The sequence below is a fragment of the Canis lupus genome, chromosome 1 (genome assembly GCF_003254725.2).
Source record: "Canis lupus dingo isolate Sandy chromosome 1, ASM325472v2, whole genome shotgun sequence".
Classification (NCBI taxonomy): domain Eukaryota; kingdom Metazoa; phylum Chordata; class Mammalia; order Carnivora; family Canidae; genus Canis; species Canis lupus.
In genome coordinates, this window is record NC_064243.1 from 57,988,789 (window position 1) to 58,016,548 (window position 27,760).

Below are 27,760 nucleotides of genomic sequence, written 5' to 3' on the forward strand. Positions count from 1 at the left end.
CTAGTCACTTTCTGACATTCCTTTCAGAACCTGTTGCTCCCCGTCCAGGACAACCAACATCGGGACCAGCTCCACTGTGCCTGTACTCTTCCCAATTCCTCTGTGTTTTGTATTTGATCCAACTGAGATTTTGGCATAAGCAAAGGGAATGACCTTGTAACCTGGAAAATATTTAGAATTTTATATTAAGAATGCTTTTTTCCAGAGTTCAAGGGTGATCTCTCAAGGGAGATCAAAGCACTGACGTTTGTGATCTTGTTAACCATTCTTAAATCTGAGATGCAAGTCTGAGATGCTTCAGTAGAACATTCTCTTCTTTTCATCTCTGACATGTGAACCTATCTTCCAGAAACTTCGTGCCATACCCATCAAATTATCTACCAGCTTTCTCAGCAGCACATTTCCTGAGGTCTTGGGTAAGTCTATCTAGAAACACAAACACACGCGCGCACACACACACACATGCATGCACGCACGCACACACACATACACACATGGTAATGGTATATTACAGCCTCTGGCACTAGTAGGGATTCAATCAAGACTTGTTGAATGAATGAATAAATGGATGAATGAATGAAAAAGCCCCTCTCTCCTCCCTTTGTATTTCTTTTCCTCCTCCTTTTTCTTTTTGCTAGGGTAGTTAGATTTGGTTTCCATTGCTTGAAGTTAATAATCCTGATGGATATTGAATTGAATTGCTTTTTTTTTTTTAATTTATCTTCTGAGAGGCAAAATTTAATCCAAACCCAGTATTTGCCAACGGATAGAGTTTATCAGTTACCCTCTGTTCAACTCTGCCCTTGGGCATTAGATAAAAGTCCTTCTCAGAAATACAGTTGGATAATACCTGATTCATGACCCCATTTCAAATGTTTAGCGGTTTCTTCTGGTGCAGCTCTGTTGAACTGAAATGAGGTCTCCTAGCCTTGCTTTCTGGCTTTCTAGCACTCTGAGTAAATCACATGCACCAGAATTTCCATCCCCATGAATGCTGTCATTAGCTCTTCCTGACACCCTCACCTGAACCTTTCTGAGGACCAAGCCTTCACATATATCACCCCTTCTCTCTTTGTGCCCAGTTGCTTTCTGCGGGTAGCCATCTCTGTGACAAGAGAAAGAGATTCTGAGGGAGAGGGAGAAGGGGGTAGGGGAAGGGACTCTGACTTCTCAAAAAGCATCACTCATATGGTAAGTTGCCCACTTTTTGGATTGCAATTTTTCTGACCCAGTGATTAAACAGTGAGGAGTGGTAAAGTGGTCTTGCTCCTCATTTTCATGTGGGTATCACACAGCTGCTCTGTCTGCTTTGTCTTAGCTGTTAGAGGAAATTCCTCTCAAATTCTACAGATCAACTGAGTATCATTTTTAAGTGGCAGCCTTGGAAATGTATACATCCTTTTTTGGATTTGTTACAAACATTTTAGTAGAAGTTTGGAGAGATCATGTTAGAGCTTAACCTAGAGGCCTCGTGTTTATTTATGTACAAATGATTTTTTAAGTATTTTTTAGTTTGTCCAAATATGACACATACACTCATGGATGATCAAACTAGGACTTGCATTCACACACTTCATGTTTCACTAATGTGATTCTCCAACTGGGAGGTATAATTTCAAGCTCTGAGCTTTCACCATTGCCAGTGTTGAGACTCTGGTCCCTTGATCTTTATTATAAACCCTTCTAGCCATCAAAAAGGTATGAAAAGGCTCAGCAGTTAAGTTGTCGAAATATGCCTCCTACTTTGAGGCCCTCTATTCACTGTTGGACCATTGTTTCCGATGATTCTGGTAACCCTGACATGACTTTCAAAGTTTATCTGAAGCCTTATCGAAGGCAGGCACAACTTTCATTTTCCTCACTAATGAATGCTCTTGAAGTTCTTCTAATTCATTAAAATTAAATGCTTTGAATGTGGGAGTCATGCCTATAATTTGTAAGCATCCCGGAGACCACTTATACACTCTGTGTCTTGCACAGAGGTGATACTTAGTGGCTATTGGTTGATTTGATTACCATCAAGGCTGTGGTTGTTAGGTGTCAAGTGGTAGGCTCACAGATGGGGATATTGAATCTCAGGTCTACCAGTCTTTAGAAAACCATTATGTGAATGGAAGCATTACAATACATATTACATGTATTTATTGGCATTTTCTGTTTGTAGTAAGCACTTCCTATGTGCTGTCTCATCTAATTCACTCATTTATTTATTTAAAAATGTATTATTGAAGTACAGTTGACACACAACATTATATTAGTTTCAGGTTATAGCACGGTGATTCAATATCCAAATGCCTTACAAAGTGATGACTACAATAAGCGTAGCAACCATCTGTCACTATAGAATGTTATGGCAATACCGTTGATCGTGTTCCCTAGGCCGTACTTTCACCTCCATGGCTTATTTATTTTATAACTGGAAGTTTGTTCCTTTTAATCCTCTTCAGCTATTTTGCCCATCCCCTCACCCTCCTTCCTTCTGCAAACCACCAGTTTATTCTCAGTATTTATGACTCTGTTTCTGTTTTTTTTTTGTTCATTTGTTTTATTTTTTAGACTCCACACATAAGTGAAATCATATGGTAATTCTCCTTCTCTATCTGACTTATTTCACTTAGCAAAAACCCCTCTAATTCCATCCAAGTTGTCACAAACAGCAAGATCTAATTCTTTTTTGATGGCTGAGTAATATTTCATTGGGTGTATATACCACATCTTCTCTATCCATTCATCTACTAGCGGATACTTGGGTTGTTTCCACACCTTGGTTATTTTAAATAGTGCACCAATAGACATAGGGATGCCTGTATCTTTTCAAATCAGTGTTTTCATCATTTAATTTACTCTTTGCTGCAGATATTTATTCCATTTGTACCAACAGGAAAGTGCAGGCTCAGAAGAAGTGATTACATGGTCATAGTAACTAGAACAATAGCACCTACGTAAAATTACATGCTGGGAGCTAAAAAGGAAAAATCAGAAGATGATATATTTGGGAGAAATTTTTAAAGTGTGACGAAGCGTAAGCAAATATATCTGCTAGGGAGATAGCCTGGCTCAGAGACATAGCTGGCACTCAGTGGAGACTTGGGGTTCTAGAAGCATAGACTTCAGTAGCTGGAACTTTCACTTATGGGCATTGTCAAGTTTTCTTTTTCCTTTTTGTAATTTATATTCTGAAGAGCTACAGCAGAGAATTTGAGTGATAGCATAAAGGAATTTGGAATTTCTTTGAATGCTTAGCATTTTACGTTATTAATCGTGCTTAAGTTAGGCATCCAAAGGTCCTATCAGACCAGTAGCCCATTCCTGATTAGGGAAAGCCATGTTTCCCCTATTACTGGAGGCCTTGTCCTCTAACTGTCCTTAGGAGGGAAATGTTTCCCGTTCTGTATTTTCAGCTTAACAATCTTCCCCTTGAGGCACTGTAGTTTGATAGCGTAAGACCCAGCCAGTAGATGGATATTTGTCTAGTGCAGCACAGTCCAATGAAATTTTCTGTAACGATGGATATGTCCTCTATCTGTTCGACTACTGTAAGACCCAAGCCACACGAGGCTATTGAGCATTTGAAATGTGGCTAGCATGACTAAGGCATTGAAAATTTTATTTTATTTAATTTTAATTAACTTACAGTTAAATTTAAATGACCACATGTAACTAGCATTTGCCATGTTGGATGACACAGCTTAGCGTCTGGGAAAAAAAAAAGAAATGAATCAGTAATCAGTTTCAGGTTGCCCTCAGTCTGCTCTTCCTACCGAATTCTTGCCTCCACAGAGCTTTTTCCTGTATATGATCGTGTGATTCCTTCCTGTTCTCACCTCACTCAACTAACTTTCTCTCTAATCACTTGTTTCTCAGCATTTTAAAACAATTATCTGCTTGCTTCCAGCAGGAATTTCAAGATTGCTTTATTGGACAATCTTTTCATAGAAGCATTGTTTTCCTCATTTCTCCCAATATTTGGAAAATAAAACTAATAGTTTGCCAAAGCTGTTCCTTTTCATATTACTTATTAATGCAGCGAGGTATTTCCCAAAGTGTGGAGCATGTGCCCCCAGTGGCATGAAAGACAATTTTAGGTGATACGATACTACACATTTATATGACTTTATTACTTATTTTTATTCTAACGACTATTGGGGAAATGTGATTAGTACCTCAAATGTGTAATTTCATGGATATTATTGCTTAACATGAAGCTAAAGTAGACGTTTATATTTTACAAAGAGAGTCATTTACAACAATATTAAGTAAATAGTAGTACAGGTGGTATGCAGATATGGCAAAACTCATTAATTTATTTAAAAAATGTGAACTCTGAGAAATGCAGTTGTTAAATAAACTTTCTGTATTGACTCCATTCCCTGCTGTTCCCTGCACGTTCTCTGAGCTCCAGCCCAGTGCCCAATCACCTGCGAACACATTGAGCATTTCTCCATCAGGCCTTTGTTGATTTGGTTACCCTTCCAAGGCTGCCCTTCTGTCCTGGACCTCTCATTCTTCACTAGGTGAAATTCTGCACAGCCATCGAGGCCAGATCAAATCTTTGTAGAAACCGTCCATGCCACCCTCTTCTTCCTTGACTCCTCCATAAAGTAAAACTCACCTACCTTCTTAACCTCATGGCATGTTATTCATTCTTCCAGCGTAGCGCTTACTTTTGATGGTTGAGTTGGCTTATGTGTGGATCTGTTTTACTCCCTGGGATTGAGAATTCCTTGAAAGGAGAGACATTGTCATAATCATCTTTAAACCTTAGTGCAATCACAGTGCCTGGCACATAGCCAGTGTTTGTAAAATATTTATTAGGGGACAAACTGTGTTTTTAAATCAAACTGAGTTATGTGAAGCCAATTATAAGCACCCTTGCCCCTTTCTGCTTATAGTCAATACATTTGCAGGCAGCCGTTGGCTACACTAGGCTAGTCGATGCTCAGAATGGCAGGTTACATGTAGTATTAGCCAAAAGGAAACACATAAGGATTTAAATCTGAGAGGAAAATGGCAAAGCTTTGCAAAACTAAAACAAATGACTTTGTAAAAATAACTCACACTGCTGCTACCAAAGAGATTTTAGACTGAGAATTTAATTTATTCAAATAATGCAGGCTAACATGCTCTGCTTTATTTCGAGGAAAAAAAAAACATCTTTTTGGTTTCAATTTCAATTATGCACCTTGTCTATGCTGATTTCTGTCATCATTGCTTAATGCTTCTTTTCACTTTGTTTAGCAAGCTGTATTGCAAATATAACATTACATAGCTCTTTGCTATTGAGGTCAGATAAGATATATACAGAGAATATCTGAATACAGTACATTTTCTGCAAACGTCCTTATGTGAATGAGTCATTTACTTATGTCTAGGACAAAGTATTCAAGAGAGCCAGTATTTATAGAAACCATTTCTGTTTGAATAAAAAGTTTACTACACTACTTTCTAGAAAGCTCTTGGACTTTTCTTAAAGTGTTTTTTTTTTTTTTTGGTTTAAATATGCAATATATTTGTTTAGAAAATATTTCCTTTCATATGAGCTTTCCTCCAACTTTAAATAAAGTCTAGTAGCTAAGAGCTTATTCCATCTATATATTTTGTTAACAGAATCTGATTTTTGACAATGTGTGGGACAGATTCCTAAGTCTATTTCTTCATTGTCAGTTAATCATTTGACAAATACTATTATTTGCTGGACTCTGTACCAAGTAGTGGCATAGAAGCTGAATAAGACATGAAGCTTTTAGTCTCCAGAGAACCATATAGGAAGATGATGCTGTGTTTGGTGCACACAAAGAGTGCTGTGATTGTATGAGGACATCTAACTGGATGATGGGGTCAGGAAAGCTTCTCGGAGGAGGCGACTCCTGAGGTAGTTTTTAAACAGTAAGTAGGTCAGCTGGTCCAGGAAAGAAGGGAAGAACAGTCAGATCGAGTGGTATGTGGGAAGGCCCCTAGGCATGAAACAATCCCTGACAGTAGGGAAACAGAGCATTCTTTGTGGCTGTGCAAAGGGTGCTCTCACTGGGGAAAAGAAGGAAATGAGGCCAAAGGGGTTGACATATGGTCAGAATATGAATGGACCTTCCACTAAGCTAATGAATTTGAATTTTGTCCTGATTGCTGGTGGAGCCCTTGATGGGTTCATAGCAGGGAAGTGACGAGTTAGATTTGTATTTTGGATAAGGGCACTCTGGCAGCTTGATGAAGTGTGTACTGAAGTAGGGCCAGACTGGGATAAAACACCCAATTAAAAATGGGTGTTTTATCACATCCACTGATGTGATCCCAGTCACTGTAGTGACTGTACTAAGATGAAAAAAAGCCTGGGCAAGGCTTAGTGATACGAGTGAATGGGGAAGGGCAGGAGGGGATTTTAGGAGATGACACTGTAAGACTTTGTGCCTGTAGGGTGAGTGGGAGTTGCAGTGTTGATGATACCTCCCAGGCTTTGCTTGAGCACCTGGGTCTGATATAATGTTATTCATGGAGCCAGGTGTCATAGCCGGAGGAGGAGGTGGGTCAGTGGGGTTTGAAACACAGTGTTTATAATGCACCTCTGAGACATCAAGTGTCGGGATTCAAGATTATCTGAAAGTTCTGAGGAAGAAAGAGAGGTCAGAGAACAATTGAAAGTACCAAGAGATAGCCAAAGCCAAATATGTGGCTAAGATTATCCAGGGATCATGTTCTGAATAAGAAAAGCAAAGAGCCAAGGTTGAGGCTCTGGACAAAACCAACAGTTAAGAGGCAATTGGTAATGGATGTTATATGTGGTAATTGGTGTTCATTAGGCTTATTGTGGTGACCATTTTATAATATATACAAATACTGAATCATTATGTAGTGCACCTAAATTAACATAATGTTTTATGTTTATTATATCTCAGTAAAATTTAACAAACAAAATAAAAAATAATAAAAGAGAAAGGAATAATAAAAAAATTGAGTCTGTAACTTCAGAAAACTAGATGAAATAACAAATTTAGGCAAAAGCCTGACATTTTCCTGCTATGAGTCCAAATGTGTTAAAAAAAAGAACAATAGTCCAGAAACCAGTCACAAAAGGACAAATATTGTTATAATTTTACTTATAAGAAGTACCTAGAGTAGTTGAATTTATAAAAACAGAAATTAGAATGATGGTTTCCAAGGGCTAAAGGGAGGGGTGAAAGGAATGGGGAAATTTCTGTTTAATTGGAGGAGAGTTTCTGTTTGAGAGGATGAAAAAGTTCTAGAGATGGATAGTGGTGATGGTTGCATAACACTGTGAATATACTTAATGCCATGGAAGTGTACACATGGCTTGTTTGATTTTATGCTGTGTATTTTACCACAAGAAGAAAGAGTGAATAAGTTTTGTATTTATAGAAGATATTTAGAGAAATGGTATGTTTCTCAAATTTCACCAGTTAAAAGAATAAAAAAAAGTAAAATAAAAAGAGAAAGGAAGGAAGGAAGAGAAAGAAGAAAGAAAGAAAAAGAAAGAAAGAAAGAAAGAAAGAAGAAAGAAAGAAAGAAAGAAAGAAAGAAAGAAAGAAGAAAAGAAAAAAAAAAAGAACAGACAATTGGTGGAGAAAGAAGCCTATAGCATAAATGGAGAACCAGAGGTGGGCAACAACAAAAGAAGCATTCTTCTAGAAGCAGGAAGAGTAGAAAGTCAACAGTGTCAAATGCCACAGAGTGTGCAGGTAAAATAAGAACAGAGTGAAGTCCATGGGCTCTGGAAAATGCAGGAGATATGGAAGTTTTTGTTGACCTTAGTAAATGTTGTTTCAGTGGCAGGGTGGGACAGAAACCATGTTTGAGCAAATTAAAGAGTGAATATAGAGCAGAATGGAATTATAGACAAGAATTCAAAGCTCTTCTATATTGAGTGTTTAGAAGACTACTTGGGACGAGAGACATCTTAGTTTTGTTTTGCTTTTAAAGATGAAGGTTCTTCAAACATGTTTGTATGCAGAAAGATAATAAGTGGGATGGAATCCAAGCATGGGAAGAGAAATCAGCCTTAGGTGAGAATGAGGGAGATACATGTACTAGGCAGAAAAGGAGGAAAAAATGTTTTTAAAGAAAGATATTTGTAGGGCAGAAAGAAAGTTGAGGAAATTTTCACTGGATAATGTTCATTGACTCATTGAGGAATGAGAAAAGAGAAGGTGACAGGGGGTTTGAAGAGAGGCAAAGTTCTGTGCATCTTTTTCAGGCTTATGGTGACCGGAGGGAAGGAACAGAGAATTTGAAGGATTGAGCTGATTAGGCCAGGAATTTTGTCGGATACTGTAATTGGAGAACAAAGGAGAGCAAGGAATAATTTAAAAGAATGATTGAAATGATAGTCTAATGGACAGAAGCTATTTAGGGAATTTCAAAATGTTGCAATAAATGGGAAGAAATATGACAATTTACCAAGATTTGTTTATTTTTAAAAAATTTTATTTAAATTCAATTTGCCGACATATAGTAGAACATGCCGTGCTTATCTCATCATTTAAAAGGTAAGCAGGGATCCCTGGGTGGCACAGCGGTTTGGCGCCTGCCTTTGGCCCAGGGCGCGATCCTGGAGACCCAGGATCGAATCCCACATCAGGCTCCCGGTGCATGGAGCCAGCTTCTCCCTCTGCCTATGTCTCTGCCTCTCTCTCTCTCTCTCTCTCTCTCTCTCTGTGACTATCATAAATAAATAAAAATTAAAAAAAATAAAAAAAAAATTAAAAGGTAAGCAACATCTAGGGAGAGGGGGGTATGAGCAAGTTTCCATGAAGAGAGTACTATGTAAGAATCCTGGAAGTGAAGGAGAACGTGTGTTGGGTTCCATTCAGGGGCCTCATCCCTTTGAAGACAGCAGGCTGTAGTAGGGAGGAGGCAGTGGGAGTGGAGTGAATGGATTCAGGAGACATTCTGGTGCTTGAATGAGATGTTGAAGGTGGGAGAGAAATGTTGCCATTAAAATGATTCCTGGGCCCACTTCTAACATATGTGCGGAGGGGCGCTTCCCCAATCACCATCGAGCAATTTCAGACAACAGTAAGATGTCTGAGAATTCAACTAAATTCTGACAGAGGTTAAGGGTTCAGTCCTATAAGAACCCTCCCAGCACCCCTAACACCCACACAACTTCAAAAGCCAGTCATAAATCCCAGGCTGTTACTGTGCTTCTGATGGACAGACTCAGATTGGAGGTTACCACGACCCTCTCTTTAGACTTTAGATGTAAGTCACAAGTCCATATTGTTCTTTATACTTCTGACTGGCTGTAAATCAGAGGTTCCCACAACCGCCTTCTCCTTATGTTTGTTTAATTTGCTAGAGCAGCTCTCAGAACGCAGAGAAACATTTTACTTACTAGATTACTGGTTTGTGATGAAAGGGTATAACTTAGAAACAGCCAGATGGAAGGGATGCATAGGGCAAGGATGGGGAAAGGGCACAGAACTTCCATGCCCTCTAGCTACGCTACTCTCTAGCACTTCCACTTACTTGTTCACTCACCCAGAAGCTCTTCAAACCCAGTCCTTTTGGGTTTTAATGGGGGATTCATTACATAATCATGATTAATCATTAGTGATCATTAATGATTGAACTCAATCTCCAGCCCATCTTCTCCCCATAGATTAGGAGGGTGGGGCTGAAGGTTCTAACTCTCTAATTACAGGGTTGTTTCTTCTGGGAACCAGTCTCCATCTTTAGGTATGGTTCAAAAGTCACCTCATATATACACCAAAAGGCATCTTTAGTGGTCTCATTACTTAGGAAATTCCAAGGGGTTTAGGAGCTGGGAGTCAGGAACCATGGACAAAGATGAAATATATGAGAAATATATTTCTTATGTTAACCTTAAAAATACAATATTTTACTAGCAAAAAATGGGTTTATTTGGGAATAGCAGAGAATTGCAATTCAGGACATGCAAGCTATGGAAGAACCATAGGGAAGACTGGAGAGTCAGTTTTAGGAGGAAACTCAAAGGATTGTTTTGAACAAAAGATCACTGAATAAGAGTCTCGGATTGTGGCAGTTTCTTACTCGCTGTAGGCGATGCTGATTAGTGTATTGTTGCTGGGACAGGGAGGGATCTTCCTTCTTTCTTTCAGGAGATGAATTTCTGTGTGAAAAATGTCCTCCTGTGTCAAGATAAAAACTATTTTCCTCCTCCCTGCTGGTTATGCAGGCTGCAACGAATCGAATGTTCATGAGAGCTCCTCCTTCAAGGGCTTCCATACTCTATTTATAAATCATAATATCGCAGCCATTCATTGGATTAGTGAAGAAGTCATTTCAGGAGAAGAATACTGAGTTCAGTTTTAGCATCTGGGGTTTGAGATGTTCGTGGGATACATAAGTGGAGATGTTCAGTAGGGAGTAATTTATACTAGTCAGAAGCTCTGGAAAAAGACTTTGACCTACATAGAAATTTTAAAATCATGAGCTTATAAATAACAACTTAAGCCATAGAAATAGATGAGATTGCCTACAGAGAACTTGTGGAGCAAAAGAGGATCACAACTAAGGGACACATGGAGAAAAAGGTTCTTGCAAAAGAAATAGAGAAGGAACAGTCAGAGTAAAAAATCCAAGAGTACTGAAACTGAAGAAAGTTTCAGGACAGTCATCTGGGTTATATGTTGTATACATTAAAAATATGAGTCAATAAATAAAGACCGAGAGAAGCGTCTGTAGGATTTAGCAACTAGGAGGTCCTTGGTAACTTTGGAAAAAGCAATTTCTGTGAAGTGGTGAGTGGGAGCAGTGTGGGCAGAAACCTCGCTGCATAAAATTGATGAGTGGGTGGAGGTTAGGAGAAAGAGACAGCAAGTGTAGACAACATTGTCAGAAGCTTCACTGAAAAGGAGAGAAAATGCCTTTAACTAGAAGGTATTCATTTCCTCTGACATAAACTCAGAGGTAGCATTATTATTTTTTCTCTTTTCAGAAGAGAAAGGTTTGAACATGTCTGAATGCTTACAATAAGGAGACAGAAGAAGGGAGAGGATAAAATACAGGAGAGGCAGCAGTACTTCCTTGATCAGGTTCCTTCAAAAAGCAAGAGGCCACAGGATCCAGCACATAGGTGAAGAGCATAGCCTTAGGAAGGGTGGAGGATACCTCCTTTATGAAAGGTGAGAAGGAACAAAAGAGGTAAATTTGTACCATCGGTTGTGGGAAACTGAAGGTGTTCTCAATGGCTTCTATTTTCTCTGGGAAGTAGGCAGATAATGAAAGAAGAGGTGGTGGAGATGGTACAGGTGATGGTGATGATATATACTTTGATATACATATTTTAGAAGGCACTCAGCTTTTTGTGATGATAAGGATCATGGGAGTGAAGAGTTAAAGAAAAGATCCTTTTCTTTACGCCTGGGTGGCTCAGTCGTTGAGCGTCTGCCTTTGGCTCAGGTCATGATCCCAGGTCCTGGGATTGAGTCCTGCATTGGGCTCCCCGCAGGGAGCCTGCTTCTCCCTCTGTGTGTCCACCTCAATCTCTGCGTCTCTCATAAATAAATAAATAAAATATTGAAAAGATCCTTGAAACTAAGGAACAGAGCTCTTGAGGCATTTGGTGGCTCGTTTATTCGAATATTTAAATGAAAGTAGTCATGGGAATAGAAAGAAGGAGAAACAGTGAGTCAGACACTAAAATGATCAGTTAATGAGAGGGATTGGCAGCAGATCTGTAGATGACAGCAATAAGAAGGGGTAGCAGGTCGTCAAGTGTGATGTCCTTTAAAGAAAAGATGTCATTTTTTTAGAAGTGGGAGGAGAAATGTTGTGAAAGCAGCAACAGGAAGCAGGTGGTGCCTACCCTACTTCTGGGACCAAAGGTGAGCAGGATGTAAGGGAAAAGGCAGCATTCACTTGAAAGAGCTGCAAGGAAAGAGATGTCATAAGGGGATATTCAAATTTCAATTAGGCCAAAAACGTGAAGATGCTGAGGATGAAAAGAGTAGTTTTCTGCTAACATATCACAAGTTCTAGAAGACGTAGAGAAAAAGTGAAGGGTGTGGGAAAGGTGGAAGATGATCTCAGAATAAAGGTTATACAGATATCATTGTACCTGGGTGATGGTTGATGATTTAGGAAGCTTGGGGTTTTGAAGGTAACAAATAATCAGATGTGAGACTTGATGGCATACAGATGATAAGTAAAATCATGGGCATGGTGAGCTTATCTTGGACATATAGAGTTACAAGGAAGGGCTCTAGAGACTGAGACTTGAGATATTCTGACACTTGATGGCTGGGTATAGAAATATAGGAGAAGGAGCTTAGAGAGAAGGCCAGGAAGGAATCACAAGGTTAGAGGACAATCAGGAATACGTGGGTCATGATGAGATTCACTGGGAAAATATGTTTTCCAAAGAAAGGATTAGTTAATATTGGCAAAGGTTCAAAGGAGGAATAAATACCCCATTATAACACAGAGATCATTGATAATCTCAGTGAGTTTTGTGTAAAGTCACTGCACAAAAGCCAGATTGATCGAGGAGAAGTGAGAAAACCAGAATAATGAATTAGCAAGTTCAACATTTGGCTTTAAGGGGATGATGAGAAATGAGGGGGGCGGCTCCGGAGCTAGAGAAGGCATGTGTTTTTATGATAGGAGAAACTTGAGTATGTTTGAAAATCTATAAGACAAGGAAGAAGTTTTATGTACAGGAGAAAGAATAGTGATGAGGAAAGTTTCCAAGAAATGGAGAAGCATGATACAATTGGTTTTTGTTGTTGTTGTTTGTTTGTTTTCCCCTCAGAGAACACACTGGGAAATTGGGTTGGGAGGTCAAAGAGTAGAATAACAGAAGAAAGAGTCTGGGAGATAGTTAGTGGTCTTTGTGTGACTCCTTGAACCTTTAATCTCAGATGTTTAGTTTTAGCCAATCATGGTAATGTCACTCCCTTGCCTCAATAGTCCAGGACTGGTATTTGACCCAATCATGGCCAATGGGTAAGAGAGAAGTCTGCTCATGGGTTTCTGGAAAGGAAGACATGGCTCCTTTCTTCTCCTGGATGATGGTGTATTTGGATATGACACCCCAAAATGCAATATACTGGCAGCCCTGAGGGGAACCGAGCTGAGGGCATAACCAATTCATTGAGGCTCCATAGAGAAAGATGGAAAGAAGCTAGGTTTATGATCATATCTTTAAGACACTGTTAACTCTTCTTTTTAAAAAATATTTTATTTATTTATTCATGAGAGACCAAGAGAGGCAGAGACACAGGCAGAGGGAGAAGCAGGCTCCATGCAGGGAGCCCAACATGGGACTTGATCCCGGGTCTCCAGGATCACACCCTGGTCTGAAGGCAGTGGTAAACCGCTGAGCCACCTGGGCTGCCCACTAATTCTGACTCCTACCCAATCCCTGGACTTCTTTTTATACAAAGCAATAAATTTCCTATTGTGTGAGCCAATTTGAGTTAGAGTTTTCAGCTACTAGCAGTTGGATATATCCGGACAAATGCAGTAGGATTAGTCGTTCTCAAGACTTAGTACTGATGCAAGTGTGCTGGCTGACTTATAAGGCTAGGTAATATTCATATTTTGAGATCCCATCAGAAATATGTGGCCTTTATACTGGTTCTAAATAGAACTTTGATGCTATTTATTGTTTCTGGATTGTATAAACCTCAGTGCAGGGTGACAGAGACATTATTTTAGGACTGAATCAATACATAAATAGCTAATGCTCACAGGGTCTTATGATCTTGCAAAGTTCAGCTCTAACTGAATTTACCATGGAAAAAATTGGCCTTCTGTAAGGTTTTTGGCCTTTATGAAACTTATTAATAAGCAAACAATATGGCATGTTCAAGTCTGAGTCACAAAACAAGAAACTGGCATTAGGTACAAAATTAGGAGCTCACTTGGGTTTCCAGGTAAACAAAAATATCACATCCCTATTTTCATATATTTTTAAGGAAGTATAAGTAGAAAGGCTTTAAAAATAGAGTTTAGAAATAGAAGAAAAGTTGTTACTGGGGCTGGAGGTAGACTATTTGCCTTTTCAATATTTGACAATTCGATGTTGAAAGATAGCCAATGTGAGATAACTTACTCTCATTGACTTTAAACAACTATTGACTTGTACAACTACTGCAGGGAAAAGGAAAATGTAGTGCATCCAATTGGATGAAAAACTCAAATATGTTCAACTTTTGATTTGAAAAGTGAGAAAAAAAGCATATTTACTATCTTCCTTCCCTCCCAACTTTGATGCCAAAGTATGTTGACTAGAAAATGATGTCTCACTGCTTATTAATTTTCTACTTCTTTATGTCAACGTAAGACAAGAAAATGTTGAATTGTGGCTGAATTCATCTGTTGGGAAATTGAAGGTTTATCAATGAGGAAATGATAGATATCTCGAGAGAATGGAAGCACAGTTATCAAATTAAAGAATCTGCCTGTAGGTTTACTAGTTATTTGTTAGTTTAAGTAAGAAACTGTTGCAGCTCTTGGTGGCCTCTAGTCTTCCGCCTTAGCTGCAATCTGCTCAGGAAGATGTCTTGACAACACCAAGAACTCAGTTGAGAAAAAAAATGTGTCAGGGTTACACTTCTATATTTTCCTTTCTTTTTGAAACAAAATATTTTTTGATCAAATTTATACCTGCACATGGTTTAAAGAGTCATATCTATAAGGTTTTGTTAAGTAAAACAGTAGTGCTCCTCCTCCCTCTCCACAATTTTTCCCTTCACCATAGGCAATCACTTTCCATTCTTTTTTTTTAAGATTTTTAAAAATTTATCCATTTACGAAAGAGAGAGAGAGAGAGAGAGAGAGAGAGAGAGAGAATGGCAGAGACACAGGCAGAGAGAGAAGTAGGCTTCATGCTGGAAGCCCGATGTGGGACTCGATCTCGGGTCTCCAGGATCACACCCTGGGCCAAAGGCAGGCACTAAACTGAGGAGCCACCCCGGGATCCCCCTCACTTTCCATTTTTTTAGTTGATTCTTATATTGATTTCTCACCATGGAAACAGCAGTTTTAGCTTTCTTTTTTCCTGTCCCCATATATATGTGTATCATTTCATTCTCTCATCAATCAAATGTAGTTATAAATACATTTAGATAAAAATTCAGTGTCTATATGGTTATGGCTCAGAAATACTGTTCAGATCAGTTAGAGAGCTATAATTACTTTTCATCTCCTGCCTCAACAACTATTGGTTATTGCTGAAGTTAATAATTGCCATTTTCTTAAAATTCCTTTTTACTCATTAAATTCAGTTACAACTTCTCTACCAGTTGTCTAAATTTACACTCAAGAGGTTAAGATGCATTAGGGTTTTTTTTTTTTATGCATTAGGTTTTGCTTGTTGGTTTCTTTGTTTGTTTTATCAATTTCATCTTGAAAAGACACTCTCTCTTGGCATTTTCCAATGTGGACTATTTGTCCTCAATGACTTGCGCACACCTATAGTTTTGAGATCTCCTATCATCATCATCACAGGTATTCCCTTTGCTTCTCTCCTGTGTTGGATCTCTTTATTCCTATTTCTCCTTCTTCATGGAATACCTCAACATGGAACACATGCTGGAATACATGTATTTGGTGGAATTCATCAACAAGTACCTTCCTGATAAAAGGTGCATGGGAGGTAAATACTGTGAGTCCTTCTATGTCTGAATGGATTTTTACCTATACTCAAGAAGATTGATAATTTGGCTGGATATAAAATCCAAGAATGAAAATAATTTTCCTCCAGAATTCTGAAGACGGTTGAACTGTCTTCTAATTTCCATTGTTATTACTAAGGAGACCCAAACCACTCTGGATTTTATTTCTCCTCCAGAAGCTAAAATTCTTTATCCCCAAATTATTTGATTTTCATGATAACATACTTGGTATACTCTATTGTGTTTGGCCTTTTTAGACTATTAACTCATGTTTTTGCAGTTTTAAGAAATTATTGCATTATTTCACTGAAATTTCCTCCCAATTTCTCTGTTCTCTTACAAGGAACACCTATTTTTCAAATGCTGACCCCCCTTAACTGACTTTCTGATTTTCTTAACATTTTTATCTTTTTCCACTTTTTTTTTAAATTTCAAAGTGAATTCATTAGATTTATCTTGCATGCCATCTGTTGGGTTTTTCATTCCTCCTTCAAATATTTTAATTTCTAAAAGTTGATTTTGTTTTTTGTATGTGTGTCATTCTGTTTCTACTTGAAGTTTTCAAAATCTTCTCTTACTTTTTGAGGATATAGGTGATGTTTTTTAACTTTATTAAGGCATATTTTGCATATCATAAAATTCACCTATATCGTGCTTACAAATCAATGATTTTTAGTAAATTTATCTAATTGTTCAATAATCATCATAAATAAGTTTTATTTTATTATGTATTGTTTATTTATTATTTGCCGTTTTTTCCCCCAACTTTAAAATTTTTCTCTTGCTCTTTTTTGTTGGGTGCTTTGTTTGTTCAAGTCTGAGATTTGGAAATGTTGATTCTTCGTTAACAAGAGCCAGCAGGAAATATAGGATTCCTTCTCTCCCCTGGCCTGTCTCCGCTGAAGCCACCACCATACCTTGTTGGCTGGGCACTAGAAGAATCTTCCATGTGTGTGGATACTGGATGACAAGGGCAACCTCCTTCTGTGGTTGCAGGGCTTATGAACGCTACAGTATCTTTCGGCTTTACACATCTCTAAAGTATTTTTAAACTATTTTGTGTACATGGCTCAGTGCACTCCTCCCTTTGCTTGCTTTTATAGTTTTCCACCTGATGTGAGGGGTGTATAAACAACATCTTCCATGACTATGATTTTTTCTTGTCATTTACAGTCTCTAAAGTTCTTGTGTATGGTCTGGAAGAGCTGCAGGCTCTTTAGGGAGACACCAGCACTGGGCCTAGCTCAGCTTCTTTTCTTTTCCTGTCTGTGCTTGCTGGCAAGCTTATTAACATTGAGTGCAGTTAGGTTTCTTGTTCCATTATTAATTATCTCCACTTCTAAAACATACTGTAAATTTATGAGCAAGAAGATGTCTGCATGGTTGGGCTTTCCACTGGAAGAGAAACGTTTTAAAGCTAGCATTTCAGACTAGTAGTGGAAGGTTACCATTCACCAAGCAGCTGAGGCTCCTGTCACCTCCCTCAGGATGCCTGGCTCCCAGTGCTTCAGTACTCCACCCAGTGCAGCCACCATCTTGGGAGAGCAGCCTACTATTTGCTATTAATCCTCCCTTCCCAAACTTGTCCCAGGCAACCACTACTTTACATTCTATCTCCATAGATTTGCCTGTTCTGAACATTTGATATAAGTAGAATCAAATGTTCTGTGCTCCTTGTGTCTGCCTTCCTTCACTTAGGAGAATATTTGAGGTTCATCCATCTCAGCATGTGTGTATCAGTCGGTGATTCCTTTTTACTGGTGAGTAATATTTTTCTTATAGCACATTTTTGTCTATCCATTGATCAGTTGATTGACTTTTAGGTTTTTTCCAATTTGGGGCTATTATGAATAATGATTCTAGAAACATTTATATGCAAGTTTCTGTGTGGGTATATAACATATGCATTTCTCTTGGGTAGATACCTGGAAGTGGAATATCTAAGTCAAGTGGTAACTTTATGTTTAACTTTTTAAGAAACTTCCAAACTGTTTTCCAAAGTGGTTCACCATTTTATATTCCTAGTAACAATGTATCAGTGTTTCTGTTCTTCACATCTTGCCAACATTAGTGATTGTCTTTTTTATTATAGCCATCCTAGTGGGTGTGAAATGATATCTCATTGTGGTTTTAATTTACAGTTTCCTACTGACTAATGATGTTTACATGCTTATTAGCTATTCATACATCTTCTTTGGTGAAATGTTTATTCAAATCTTTTGCTTATTTTTGAATGGTTTGCTTGCTTCCTATTGAGTTGTAACAATCCTTTATATACTCTGCAACTGTTTATCTGTATATCCTTCATCAGATGTGTGTTTTACAAATATTTTCCTCCTGATCTGTTGCTTGTATTTCCATTTCTTTTTTTAAAGATTTTATTTATTTATTTATTTGTTTGTTTATTTATTTATTTATTTATTTATTTATTTATTTATTTATTTATTTTAGAAAGAGGGAATGGGAGGAGCAGCAGAAGGGGAGGAAGAGAGAGGGAGAAAGAATCTCAGGAAGATTCTGTGTCAAGCACAGAGCCTGTTATGGGACTCAGTCCTGTGATCCTGAGATCATGACCTGAGCTGAAATCAAGAGTCTGACCCTTAATCAATTGAGCCACTCAGGCACCTCCATATTCTCATGTCTTAATGATATATTTTAAAGCAGTTTTGAATTTTGATGAGGTTTACTTCAACTTTTTTGTTTATGGACCATGCTTTTAGTGTCATATCAAAAACTGCTTAATTCAAAGTCTCAAAGATTTTATCCTATGTGTTCATATAAAAGTTGTATTGTTTTTGATTATGCATTTAATTAATTAATTAATTAATATTTTATTTATTTATTTGAGAGAGAGGGAGAGAGACCACAAGCAGGGAGAGCGTCAGAGGGAGAAGGAAAAGCAAGCTCCCCGAGGAGCAGGACGTGAGGGGCAGGAAGCCCGACGTGGGGCTCTATCCCAGGACCCTAGGATCATGACCCAATCTGAAGGCAGGCACTTAACTGACTGAGCCACCCGGGTGCCCTTAGATTGCCCATTTAAATATGTCATCCAGGTCTGGATGCCTGGATGCACAGTCAATTGGGCACCTGTCTCTTGATTTTGACTTAGATCATGATTTCAAGATCATGAGATGGAGCTCTGCATCTAGCTCTGCACTCATGAGGAGTCTGCTGAGGATTCTTTTTCCCTCTGCCCCTCTCCCAGCTCAAGTTCTCTTCTCTCAAATAAATAATAAATAAATAAAATATTTTAAAAAAATGTCATCCACCTTGAGTTAATTTTTGTGTATGGTGTGAGGCAAAAGTCTACGTTCATCTTTTGCAAATGGATATCCAATTGTCCCAGCACCATTTACAGGAAAGATTCTCCTCAATGAGTTTTTTGGGCAAATCACTCAATTGATCATAAATATAAGGACTTATTTCTGGACTCTCAGTTCTGTTTCATTGATTTCTGTGTCTTTCCTTAAGCCAGTATCATACTGTCTTGATAACTGTAGTTTGATAGTAAATTTGAAAGTGGGAAGTGAAAATCCTCCAAGTTCATTCTTCAAAACTGTTTAGAGTATAAAAGTGAGATATTTTGCATTTCCATAATAAATTTGTAGATCAGCTTGTCAGCTCTTGTAAAAAAAAAAAAGCCTGGATGGATTTTTATAGGGATTATATTAAATCTGTAGATAAATTTGAGGAGTATTGCTGTCTTAACCATATTATGTCTCCTGATTCATGAACATGGGATGGCTTTCCAGTTCCTTAGATCTTCAATTTATTTCAATAATCTTTTTACCACTTTTCAGGTATACATCTTGTACTACTTTTGTTGGATCTATTCCCTAAGTATTTTATTTATTTTTGATCTATTTTAATGGAATTGTTTAATTTCATTTTCAGACTGTTCATGACTAGTGTATAGAAATACAATTAATTTGTGTATAGCGATCTGATATTCTGCAACCTTGCTATATTTGTGTGTCATTTGTGTGTTAGTTGTAATAGTGATTTTTAATAGATTCCTTAAGATATTCTACATATAAAATTATGCCATCTGTGAATAGAGATAGATTTATTTTTTTATTTCCTATCTGGATGCCTTTAAATACCTTTTCTTGCTGATTGAATTGGCTAGATCCTCTAATACAACATTGAGTAAAAATGGTGAGAACAGATATTCTTGGCTTATTCCTGAACTTGGGGGCATTTGGTCTTTAAATACTAAATACGGTTTTTACTGTAGTTATTTTTAGGTGTTCTTTCAGATTCAGGAAATTCCCTTCTATAACTCATTTTAAAAATATTTTTATTGTGCATGGGTATTGGATTTTGTCAAATGCTCATGAAAATGTGTTCTTTATTTGATTCATATGGTCTATGACATGAATTGATTTTCAGATGTGAAGCCAGCCTTGTGTTCCTAGGATAAATCCTACTTGGTCATGGCATATAATCTTTTTTTTTTTTTTGTATGTTGTTGGAGTTGCTTTTCTAATATTCTGTTGAGGATTTTTGCATCTATGTTTATGACTAATATTTGTCTCTTTTTATACAGCCCCGAGCCTAGAATAGGTCTTACATTTTTAATTGGATAAAAAAAGGAATATTTCTTGACATGTGAAAATTATATGAAACTTAAATTTCAGTGCTTAGGTATAAAGTTTTATAGAAACACAGCCATATTCATTCATTTACCTATTGTCAGTGGCTGCGTTCACACTGCGACAGCAGAGTAGTTGCAAAAGAGACCATATAGCCTACAAAGCCTACAATATTTATTGCTTCCTCTTTTAGCAGAGAACATTTCTAACCCCTGCTATGGATTATTAGTAACTTTTTTTTCCTGCTCCTTTGTATATGTAGTAATTTTTAGTTACTTGTCGAATGTTGTGAGTATAGGCAATACAGATCTTGGATGATGGTATTTTTCTCAACAGAACATTAAATTTTAATCAGGAAGGCAAACATTGCCTCTATCATGTTGAGGTTTGATTTTTGGCTCTCTTAGGGAAGGTCTATCATTGTCCTTAGTCGTAGGGCATAGCTCTTACTGCTATGACATGGTCCTTATACTTAGGGTATGGCCTTTGAGTCTTCACCCGAAGCCTTGGGAGTTCACCAAATACTCTCTGTAATCACTGGGCATAAATCCCAACCTCTGCCCTCCCAACAGTGCTCCATCTAAAATCTCTGTCCTGCTCTACCGCTTTCTTTGCTGGGCCTCCCAGAACTGTGCTGTGCACACGTATTTTTCAAGAGTTGGCTCTGAGTGCAATTTTCACACGACATTTTTAGGCTCCTTCTCCCAGGTCCCTCCTTTCTAAAACCCTCCCCAGAAAATCCCAGTGGTATTTGCAGTTCTAAACTCTAGGATCTGTCTCCTCTACCACTCTCTGATTGGGTACTATTTCTCTGAACATGGACATGCCCTCAAGGTGAAGCTGAGATGAATATGGGGCTCATCTAATGTGTTAATATGTTTCATTTTTTTATGTTTCTTTTCTCTAGAGGATCATGATCTTACATTGGTTACTGTCTAATATTTAATACAGCTTTTAGAATTATTCATGGGGACAGTTAATTCTAATGCCATCCACCCCATCGTATTCAAATCCAGATCAATTGTTTTTTTGAATACCTTTTATGCCAGATTCTTTATATGCATTATTGCTAGTCTATGTGCGTCCTGCAAAGTATACATTATTATCCTCATTTTTATTGATTAGAAAACTGATGCTTAGAAAGTTTTAAGAACTAAAATTAACCCAGCTAAGTCAGTGGAGCTGGATTTGGAACCGAGATTTCTTTGGCTTCAATTTCTACTCTAACATAGTTTCTTCCCAGGTAGTCACTGGCAAGTCAGTATATAAATTCCACACGAATCACTACAATTTTATCAAAACTTTGCATTAATATTTTTGTGAATTAAAATGTTTAGAGGGAGAGGTTATTGGTGTCATCAGTTAAAAATGATAAATGAGGTTTATACAAGGATTTTGCTGCCCTATTCAGAGAGAATTGATATCTATATTTAAAATAGTGTTTGTAACTGATCATTTTAAAATATTTTACATGTTTGAATAAACCTTGTACTTCCTCTAAGAAATATTATTTCTTTTCATAATTCCTACGCAAATTTTGAATTTATAATGCTACTAAATGCCTAGATAAGAGATTACTGAAGTCACATAAAATCCTCTTGCAAATGGTAAACTTAAGAATTTTCTTTGTTCTTTTTTCTCCGTGTCTTATATGATAGAGAATGCACTTAGAATCCAATTCATATCTTAACAGTTAAGAATATTTTCTGTGTTTTTTTTACATCAGCCTTCTAAAGAAATTATTGTTGAGGGGGGGTGTCATTAGCTCTGTCTCTTCTTAATGTGGAATTTAAAGTTGCAATGAAACTTCTCTATAATATTTTCTTAAAACCACATATAAATTTTACGTAGTAGGGATGCCTGGGTGGCTCAGTGTTTGCGCGTCTGCCTTCAGCCCAGGGCCTGATCCCGGACTCCCGGGATCGAATCCCACATCGGGCTGCCTGCATGGAGCCTGCTTCTCCCTCGGCCTCTCTCTCTCTCTCTCTCTCTGTCTCTCATGAATAAATAAATAAAATCTTTAAAATATTTTATGTAGTAATACTCCAACAAACCAAAATAATAAATTATCCTATATATTGCCAAAAAAGTTAAAACAGTGAATGTTTCTGGGGCATTCCTATGAAATGAATGTCTTTGTCCCCTCCTCCCTCTCCACCAATTTATATGTTGAAACCCCAATCCCCAGTGTGATAGTATTCAAGGGTGGGTCTTTGGGAGGTAATTAGATAATGAGGGTAAAGCCCCCATGAATGGTATTAGTACCCTTATAAGAGACATGAGAGAGATGATCTTTCTCCACCATGTGAGAATACAGCAAGAAGGTGGCCATTTGCAAACCAGGAAGTAGGCTCTCACCAGACACTGAATCTGTTGGTGCCTTGATTTTGGACTTCTGGCCTCCAGAACTAAGAAATACATGTGTGTTGAGTCTGTGGCATTTTGTTATAGCAGCCTAACCTGACTAAGACAGAAATCATTTACATATTTTTTTGGCTAATGTCCTGAGATATCAGGATGACCATGAGGAAACTGGTACTACTGGATCATGCCATTGCCAAATATGGCAAGATTTTTGTTGTCGGGCACTTATCATGTCACTATGAGAGATAGGCCATTTTATGCCTTCAGAAATGGAATACTTGGCAAATAATACTTAGAAATTTTTTTTTTTTACTTAGAAATTTTTAACCTATCATAATGTAATCTGACCCTGGAAAATTAGCCCTTATTCCCAACTAATAACACCAATCTCCTTCTCTGAGCACTCCATGTCTCTTATCAGGAAAGGTTATTTATAAACCTGCAAACAGTGTTCAGAGTTTCCCCCCAAAGAACTGTTTCCCAAACACAAAAGAAAGAGTCAGTGTGAACAGTCTTTGAAGCCTGTAGCTCATTGTCTGTTTCCTTGCTCTGTGCATCTTTCTTATATCCACCAATACCCTCTACAGACTGTCTTTAACAATGAGGAGCCTTGCTGAAGTTCTGCCAGTTTGATCTCCCAATTATTTTATCCGTTGCTTGGATCTAAATGTAAAGACCTACCCATTCTACTTCTTTCCCTTTCCTTCTGTAAGTTTCCAACCAGCTTTGTTTTCTTCTCTCCTGTGTGAATTCAATCATGTGAATCAAAACTCTGATGCTCTATCATTCTAGCTGCCATGTGTTTATTAGCGTGTTTTGAGTAGATTCAGCAAGATTTAAGAGAGAAAGAAAAAGAGTAAGAGAATGGTACAGATGGGCCACTGGGCACTTGGAGCAACACAAGCAATTCCAGGCGACTATTCAGCAATTTGGAGAGAATAATCAGTCACTTCAGGAGCATGACTGTGAACCTTTTATCCAATACAACACACCAGTACAGTCTATGTGAAACAGAGGAGTCAAAATGCCTGGTGACTCTGAGGACTGAAACACAGGCTAGATCCTACTCTTCCCTACATGAGTGGAAATGTCTTCAAAATGAGCACCATTAAAGAAGGTGGAGCTGAGAGTTAACTGCTACCTCCTAAAGGAATCCAACAAAGCTAGCACTGGGTTAAGTGAAAATCAGATGATGTAATAGTGAGAGTGGAATGGAAATTTTGCCATGGTGTGGCATCATTAACTACACCTGGTCAAAGAGGGGTGAACTGAGCAATGTGATCTTGGAATCCACATGCTTCGGCTATGAAAATATATACAGATCCACAGTCTATTGCCTTTAATCCCCTTTTCTTTTTTCCCAAGCTCATGGAAGATAGATTTTGAGGCCAAAGAGGCAGAGAGAAGGGAAATAGGCCTTCCCCACATCTCTTTTGTTTCATTCCATGTCAGACTCACCATGTGACACATGTGCACTTTTAACACCTGTTTTCTTATCTCTCAAATGCTATTTTGCAGCTTCTTAGGAGATGAGCATGAAGCATGGAATTGGAGGGTAAGAATGGATAGGGCTATATAAATCCGATGCTCCCCTTTACTGGGAAGAATAATGAAAACATAAGGCTTGCGACTGCATTAGGTCTTTTCTTAACAGCAGGACAGAAATTTTACATCTCTCATCTTGTTCCTCTCCCATCCCGGGCTTCTTCCTTCCCGACTCAGGGGAGATTTAGATAATTTGGGTTCAGTGGTCCATCCGGAGAAATGACCAGACACAAATGCAGACCCTGTAGTGCAGACACAGCCCTGAGTCTGAGTTGTGATGTGCCAAAAAAACGTTCAAAAGGAAACAAGCCAAATGTGAAGGAAGAGGACCCTTCCAGTCATTACAAGGAAGACACATGAAATGACCACAAATGTTTTAACAGAGAGATTCCCACTATGATTTACTGCCAGGTTGAGATGAAGTGCATTTTGTTAATATCTCCTACATTTTGTGGGTCCCCCAAGGGTAGACTCATTGTGATCTATTAGAATTTTAATGCCCACGAGGTGACAAGCTTTGGTCCTGTTTGCAACAATTCTTCAGGGTGTCTTGTACAAATCTGAGGCGGAAAAATCTCAGAGCAAAAGGTTCTTGAGAAAGCACAGATTAATTATAAATGGGAAAATGTTCTAATTTGGGTTAAGTTTTGTAGAAAAAAAAAGACCTCAGGGCTATTTCAGGCACTAACCGGGTTTTCTATAAATTGAAATATAGATGGAGGATTTCTTTGGACAGCTGTTTCTTCAAATTTTTAATAGTCAAAGAAAGGGTGCCCCAATATTGTTAAAGGGATGGCATCTTCTTAACCAAACAATGAATCTCATCTTGTCATCCTCTCCTCTCCCTTTTGTTAATCACACATAGCACATTCCTTTCTGGAATGTCATTTTTTTTCCCCCAACCCCATTCTCCTTGGCAAATCACCAGTATTTTTTTATTTGTGCATTTGGCCTCAGTGGCGGTCTTAGCAGGCCTTCCTGTAAGCACGCTTATTTATTTTATTTTATTTATTTATTTATTTATTTATTTATTTATTTATTTAGCATGCTTACGTTTTAACCACGTTCAGGGCAAGTAATTCTACACGCTGCACCAACATGGAGAAAAAGAAATAAATAAAAAATGCCTGTCATTTTTCACAGTCGGATCCCTATCCAGGCAATCTAGATAAAAGAAAATGTGAAAAAAAATACAACTCTCTTAAGAGTCAGTTATTTAACTGGAATCTGGAGCAATTGGCGTCGGAGATGCCCGAGCCGGGAAATCAGTTTCCTTCGAGAGAAATACGGTCTTGTGTTAGGTCTAAGTTTTTTGTGCCAGATTCTCAGGGGTTTGTCTCCCTTTGGGGAGTGGAGCTGCTCTGGTCGGAGCCCCAGTGAAGAAGCCATCAGGGCCCCCTGCTGGGTGGTTTGCCTCCTTTAACTCTTACACCACCACGGGCGAGAAAGGCGCGCGTGGCCTCCGTGCACAAAGGAGACTGTGTCTCAGCGCGTTAAGCGCCAGGTCGCCGCGGGAGGGTCCGCCGGCAAGTTTCAGAGGCGCAGCTGGAAGGCGCATCTGCCTACGTTCCCTGCAGGGCGCTGCAAACACCGAGCCGAGCGATGCGTCGGCCTGGCGTGCTTTCTCTCCAGTTTCTAGAATGAATTCTTCGTGCGAAGTTGTTTCTCCTCCCACTTCCCCCGGGCCCGTTAAGGTGAGCGACGGGGCAGTAAGTTAGGGTACTCGAGCCCGGGGGTTTAATTCGGGGCGGGCGGGGCCCTGGCGCTGTCCCGGGAAGGGGGTGCTAAGGTTCCGCGGGGCGGCGGGAGCGCGGAGCCCCCGCAAACCAGAGAGGGAGGGTCTCCCCCCAAGCCTCACGGCAGCAATGAATGAATGAATGAATGAATGAAAGAACGGACGAACGAACGAAGCAATCGCCGCAACCGCGCGCTAGGGCCTCGGGCGGACCTGCGGGGAGGGTCGCGGCCAGGAGGCGCCTCGGGAGCGCCCTCTGGCGAGGACGGAGCGCGCGTGTCCCCGCCCCGGCCCCCCTTCCCGCCGCCGCGGCGCCCCCGCCCGGCTCTCCGGGTTCACTCTCGGTCTCTCACTCCGGGAGACACAGACGGCAGCCGCCCGGGCGTGCGGGGACCGGGGCGCCGAGGGAGCGACGCGAAGCCCGGAGCCCCAGCCGCGGTCTCCGCGCGGGTGGGCTGAGCCGACCCCCTCCCCGGCCACTTGGCGGGCGCGCCAGGACTTGGGGACGCGGCTCGGGAGGAGCCGGGGCGGCGGCGGCCGAGACAGGGGCGCGCACCCGGACGGGAGCGGAGTGAGCGGCGGGCTGGGCGGCGGCGGCCGCAGCGGCGGGTCCCCGGTGCCCCCCCGCGCCCCCCGCGCCCCCCAGCCTCGCCGCCGCGCGGGCAGCGCCGCCTCCCCGGGCCGCGGCCGCCCGGCCGGCTCCCCTGCGCGTTCCCGGGCTCCGAGCCGGCGCACGATGCGCCCGGCCGCGTTCTGATCGCCGCCGCCGCCGCCTCCGCCGCGATGATCCCCGCCGAGCCGCCGCCGCAGCCGCTGCAGCCGCCGCCGCCGGCCCCGCCGAACCATGTGGTGAGCACCATCGAGAACCTGCCGGCCGAGGGCGGCGGCGGCGGCGGCGGCAGCCTGTCCGCCTCCTCCCGCGCCGGCGTCCGCCAGAGGATCCGCAAAGTGCTGAACAGGTGAGCGGGGGCGCGGGGCGCGGGGCGCGGGGCGCGGGGCGCGGGCTGCGGCTCCCCCTCCCCGGCCCCGAGGCCCCTCGGGACGGGGTCGCAGGGCACGCGGCGACGGTGCGCGCGGAGCCCGCGGGGAGGCCGTGGCAGCTCGTCCCGGAGCGGAGCGCGGCGGGTCCGGGGCGGGAGTTCGCCGAGAGGCGGGTCCGCACTCGCGCCGCGTCCCCGCGCGTGCACATCGCGTTACCCGCTCGACCCCGGCTCTGCGCCCCCGGGACCGCGGGGCGAGGGATGGACGGACCCCCCAGGGGCCCGGGCGCAGGCGGGAAGGCGCGGTCTCCCGCCTCCACGCGGGGCACGGGGTCGCGGCGGCGGCCGGGCGGGGGCCCCGCTGCTCGCCGTCCGACGCTCCGGTGGCCGCTCGCCCGCGCGCACGCGGGGACCCGGGAGCGCGGAGCTGGAGGCCGGGGGGACCCAGGCGGGGCGCGAGGAGCCTGCGAGGAAGGTGCGCGCGGGGGCGGCCCGGAGCCCGGGGAGGCGAGCGCAGACCGCGCTGGGACCTGCGCAGTGGACGCGCCAAGGACGAGGCGTTCTAGGAGGGGAACCCGGGTTGGCGCGTAGACGCGGGCCCTGGCGCAACTGTTGGGTGAAAGGCACTTTTTCTACTTAAGTAACTTGAAATGGTCGGAGAGCTGACGCTTAAAAAAAAAAAAAAAAAAAGAAAAATCGGGTAATTGGTTTTGCGTGTTTTTATTCGAGTGCGTGTGTGCCTTCTGGATGCATCCGTGCGGGGGACTCCTAAGGTCGCCCTGGTCGTCCAGGTTTCTGCGCGGCGGTGCTCTGCGTAGGACTCCGCGGGGCTGCAAGCTGTAGTGGGAGCAAAAAATATGTACAGAAGTGGAAGCTTGGAGCATGGTTTAAATCAGGTATAACAAATCCCAAACCGTTCGAGTC

The 27,760-nt window shown here is 40.9% G+C and overlaps 1 protein-coding gene and 1 pseudogene across 1 annotated transcript in view; one reads left to right on the forward strand and one right to left on the reverse strand.

The window, feature by feature from the left end:
• Positions 1-24,046, reverse strand: LOC112643475 (protein LSM12 homolog; annotated as a pseudogene).
• Positions 24,047-26,624: 2,578 nt separating this feature from the next.
• SLC35F1 (solute carrier family 35 member F1) overlaps positions 26,625-27,760 on the forward strand; it is a 390,439-nt gene continuing 389,303 nt past the window's right edge. The window contains exon 1 of the mRNA XM_025422847.3: positions 26,625-26,815. Within this exon, the coding sequence (XP_025278632.1) occupies positions 26,640-26,815 (176 nt within the window). The 5' untranslated portion in view covers positions 26,625-26,639. The remainder of the gene's footprint in view (positions 26,816-27,760) is intronic.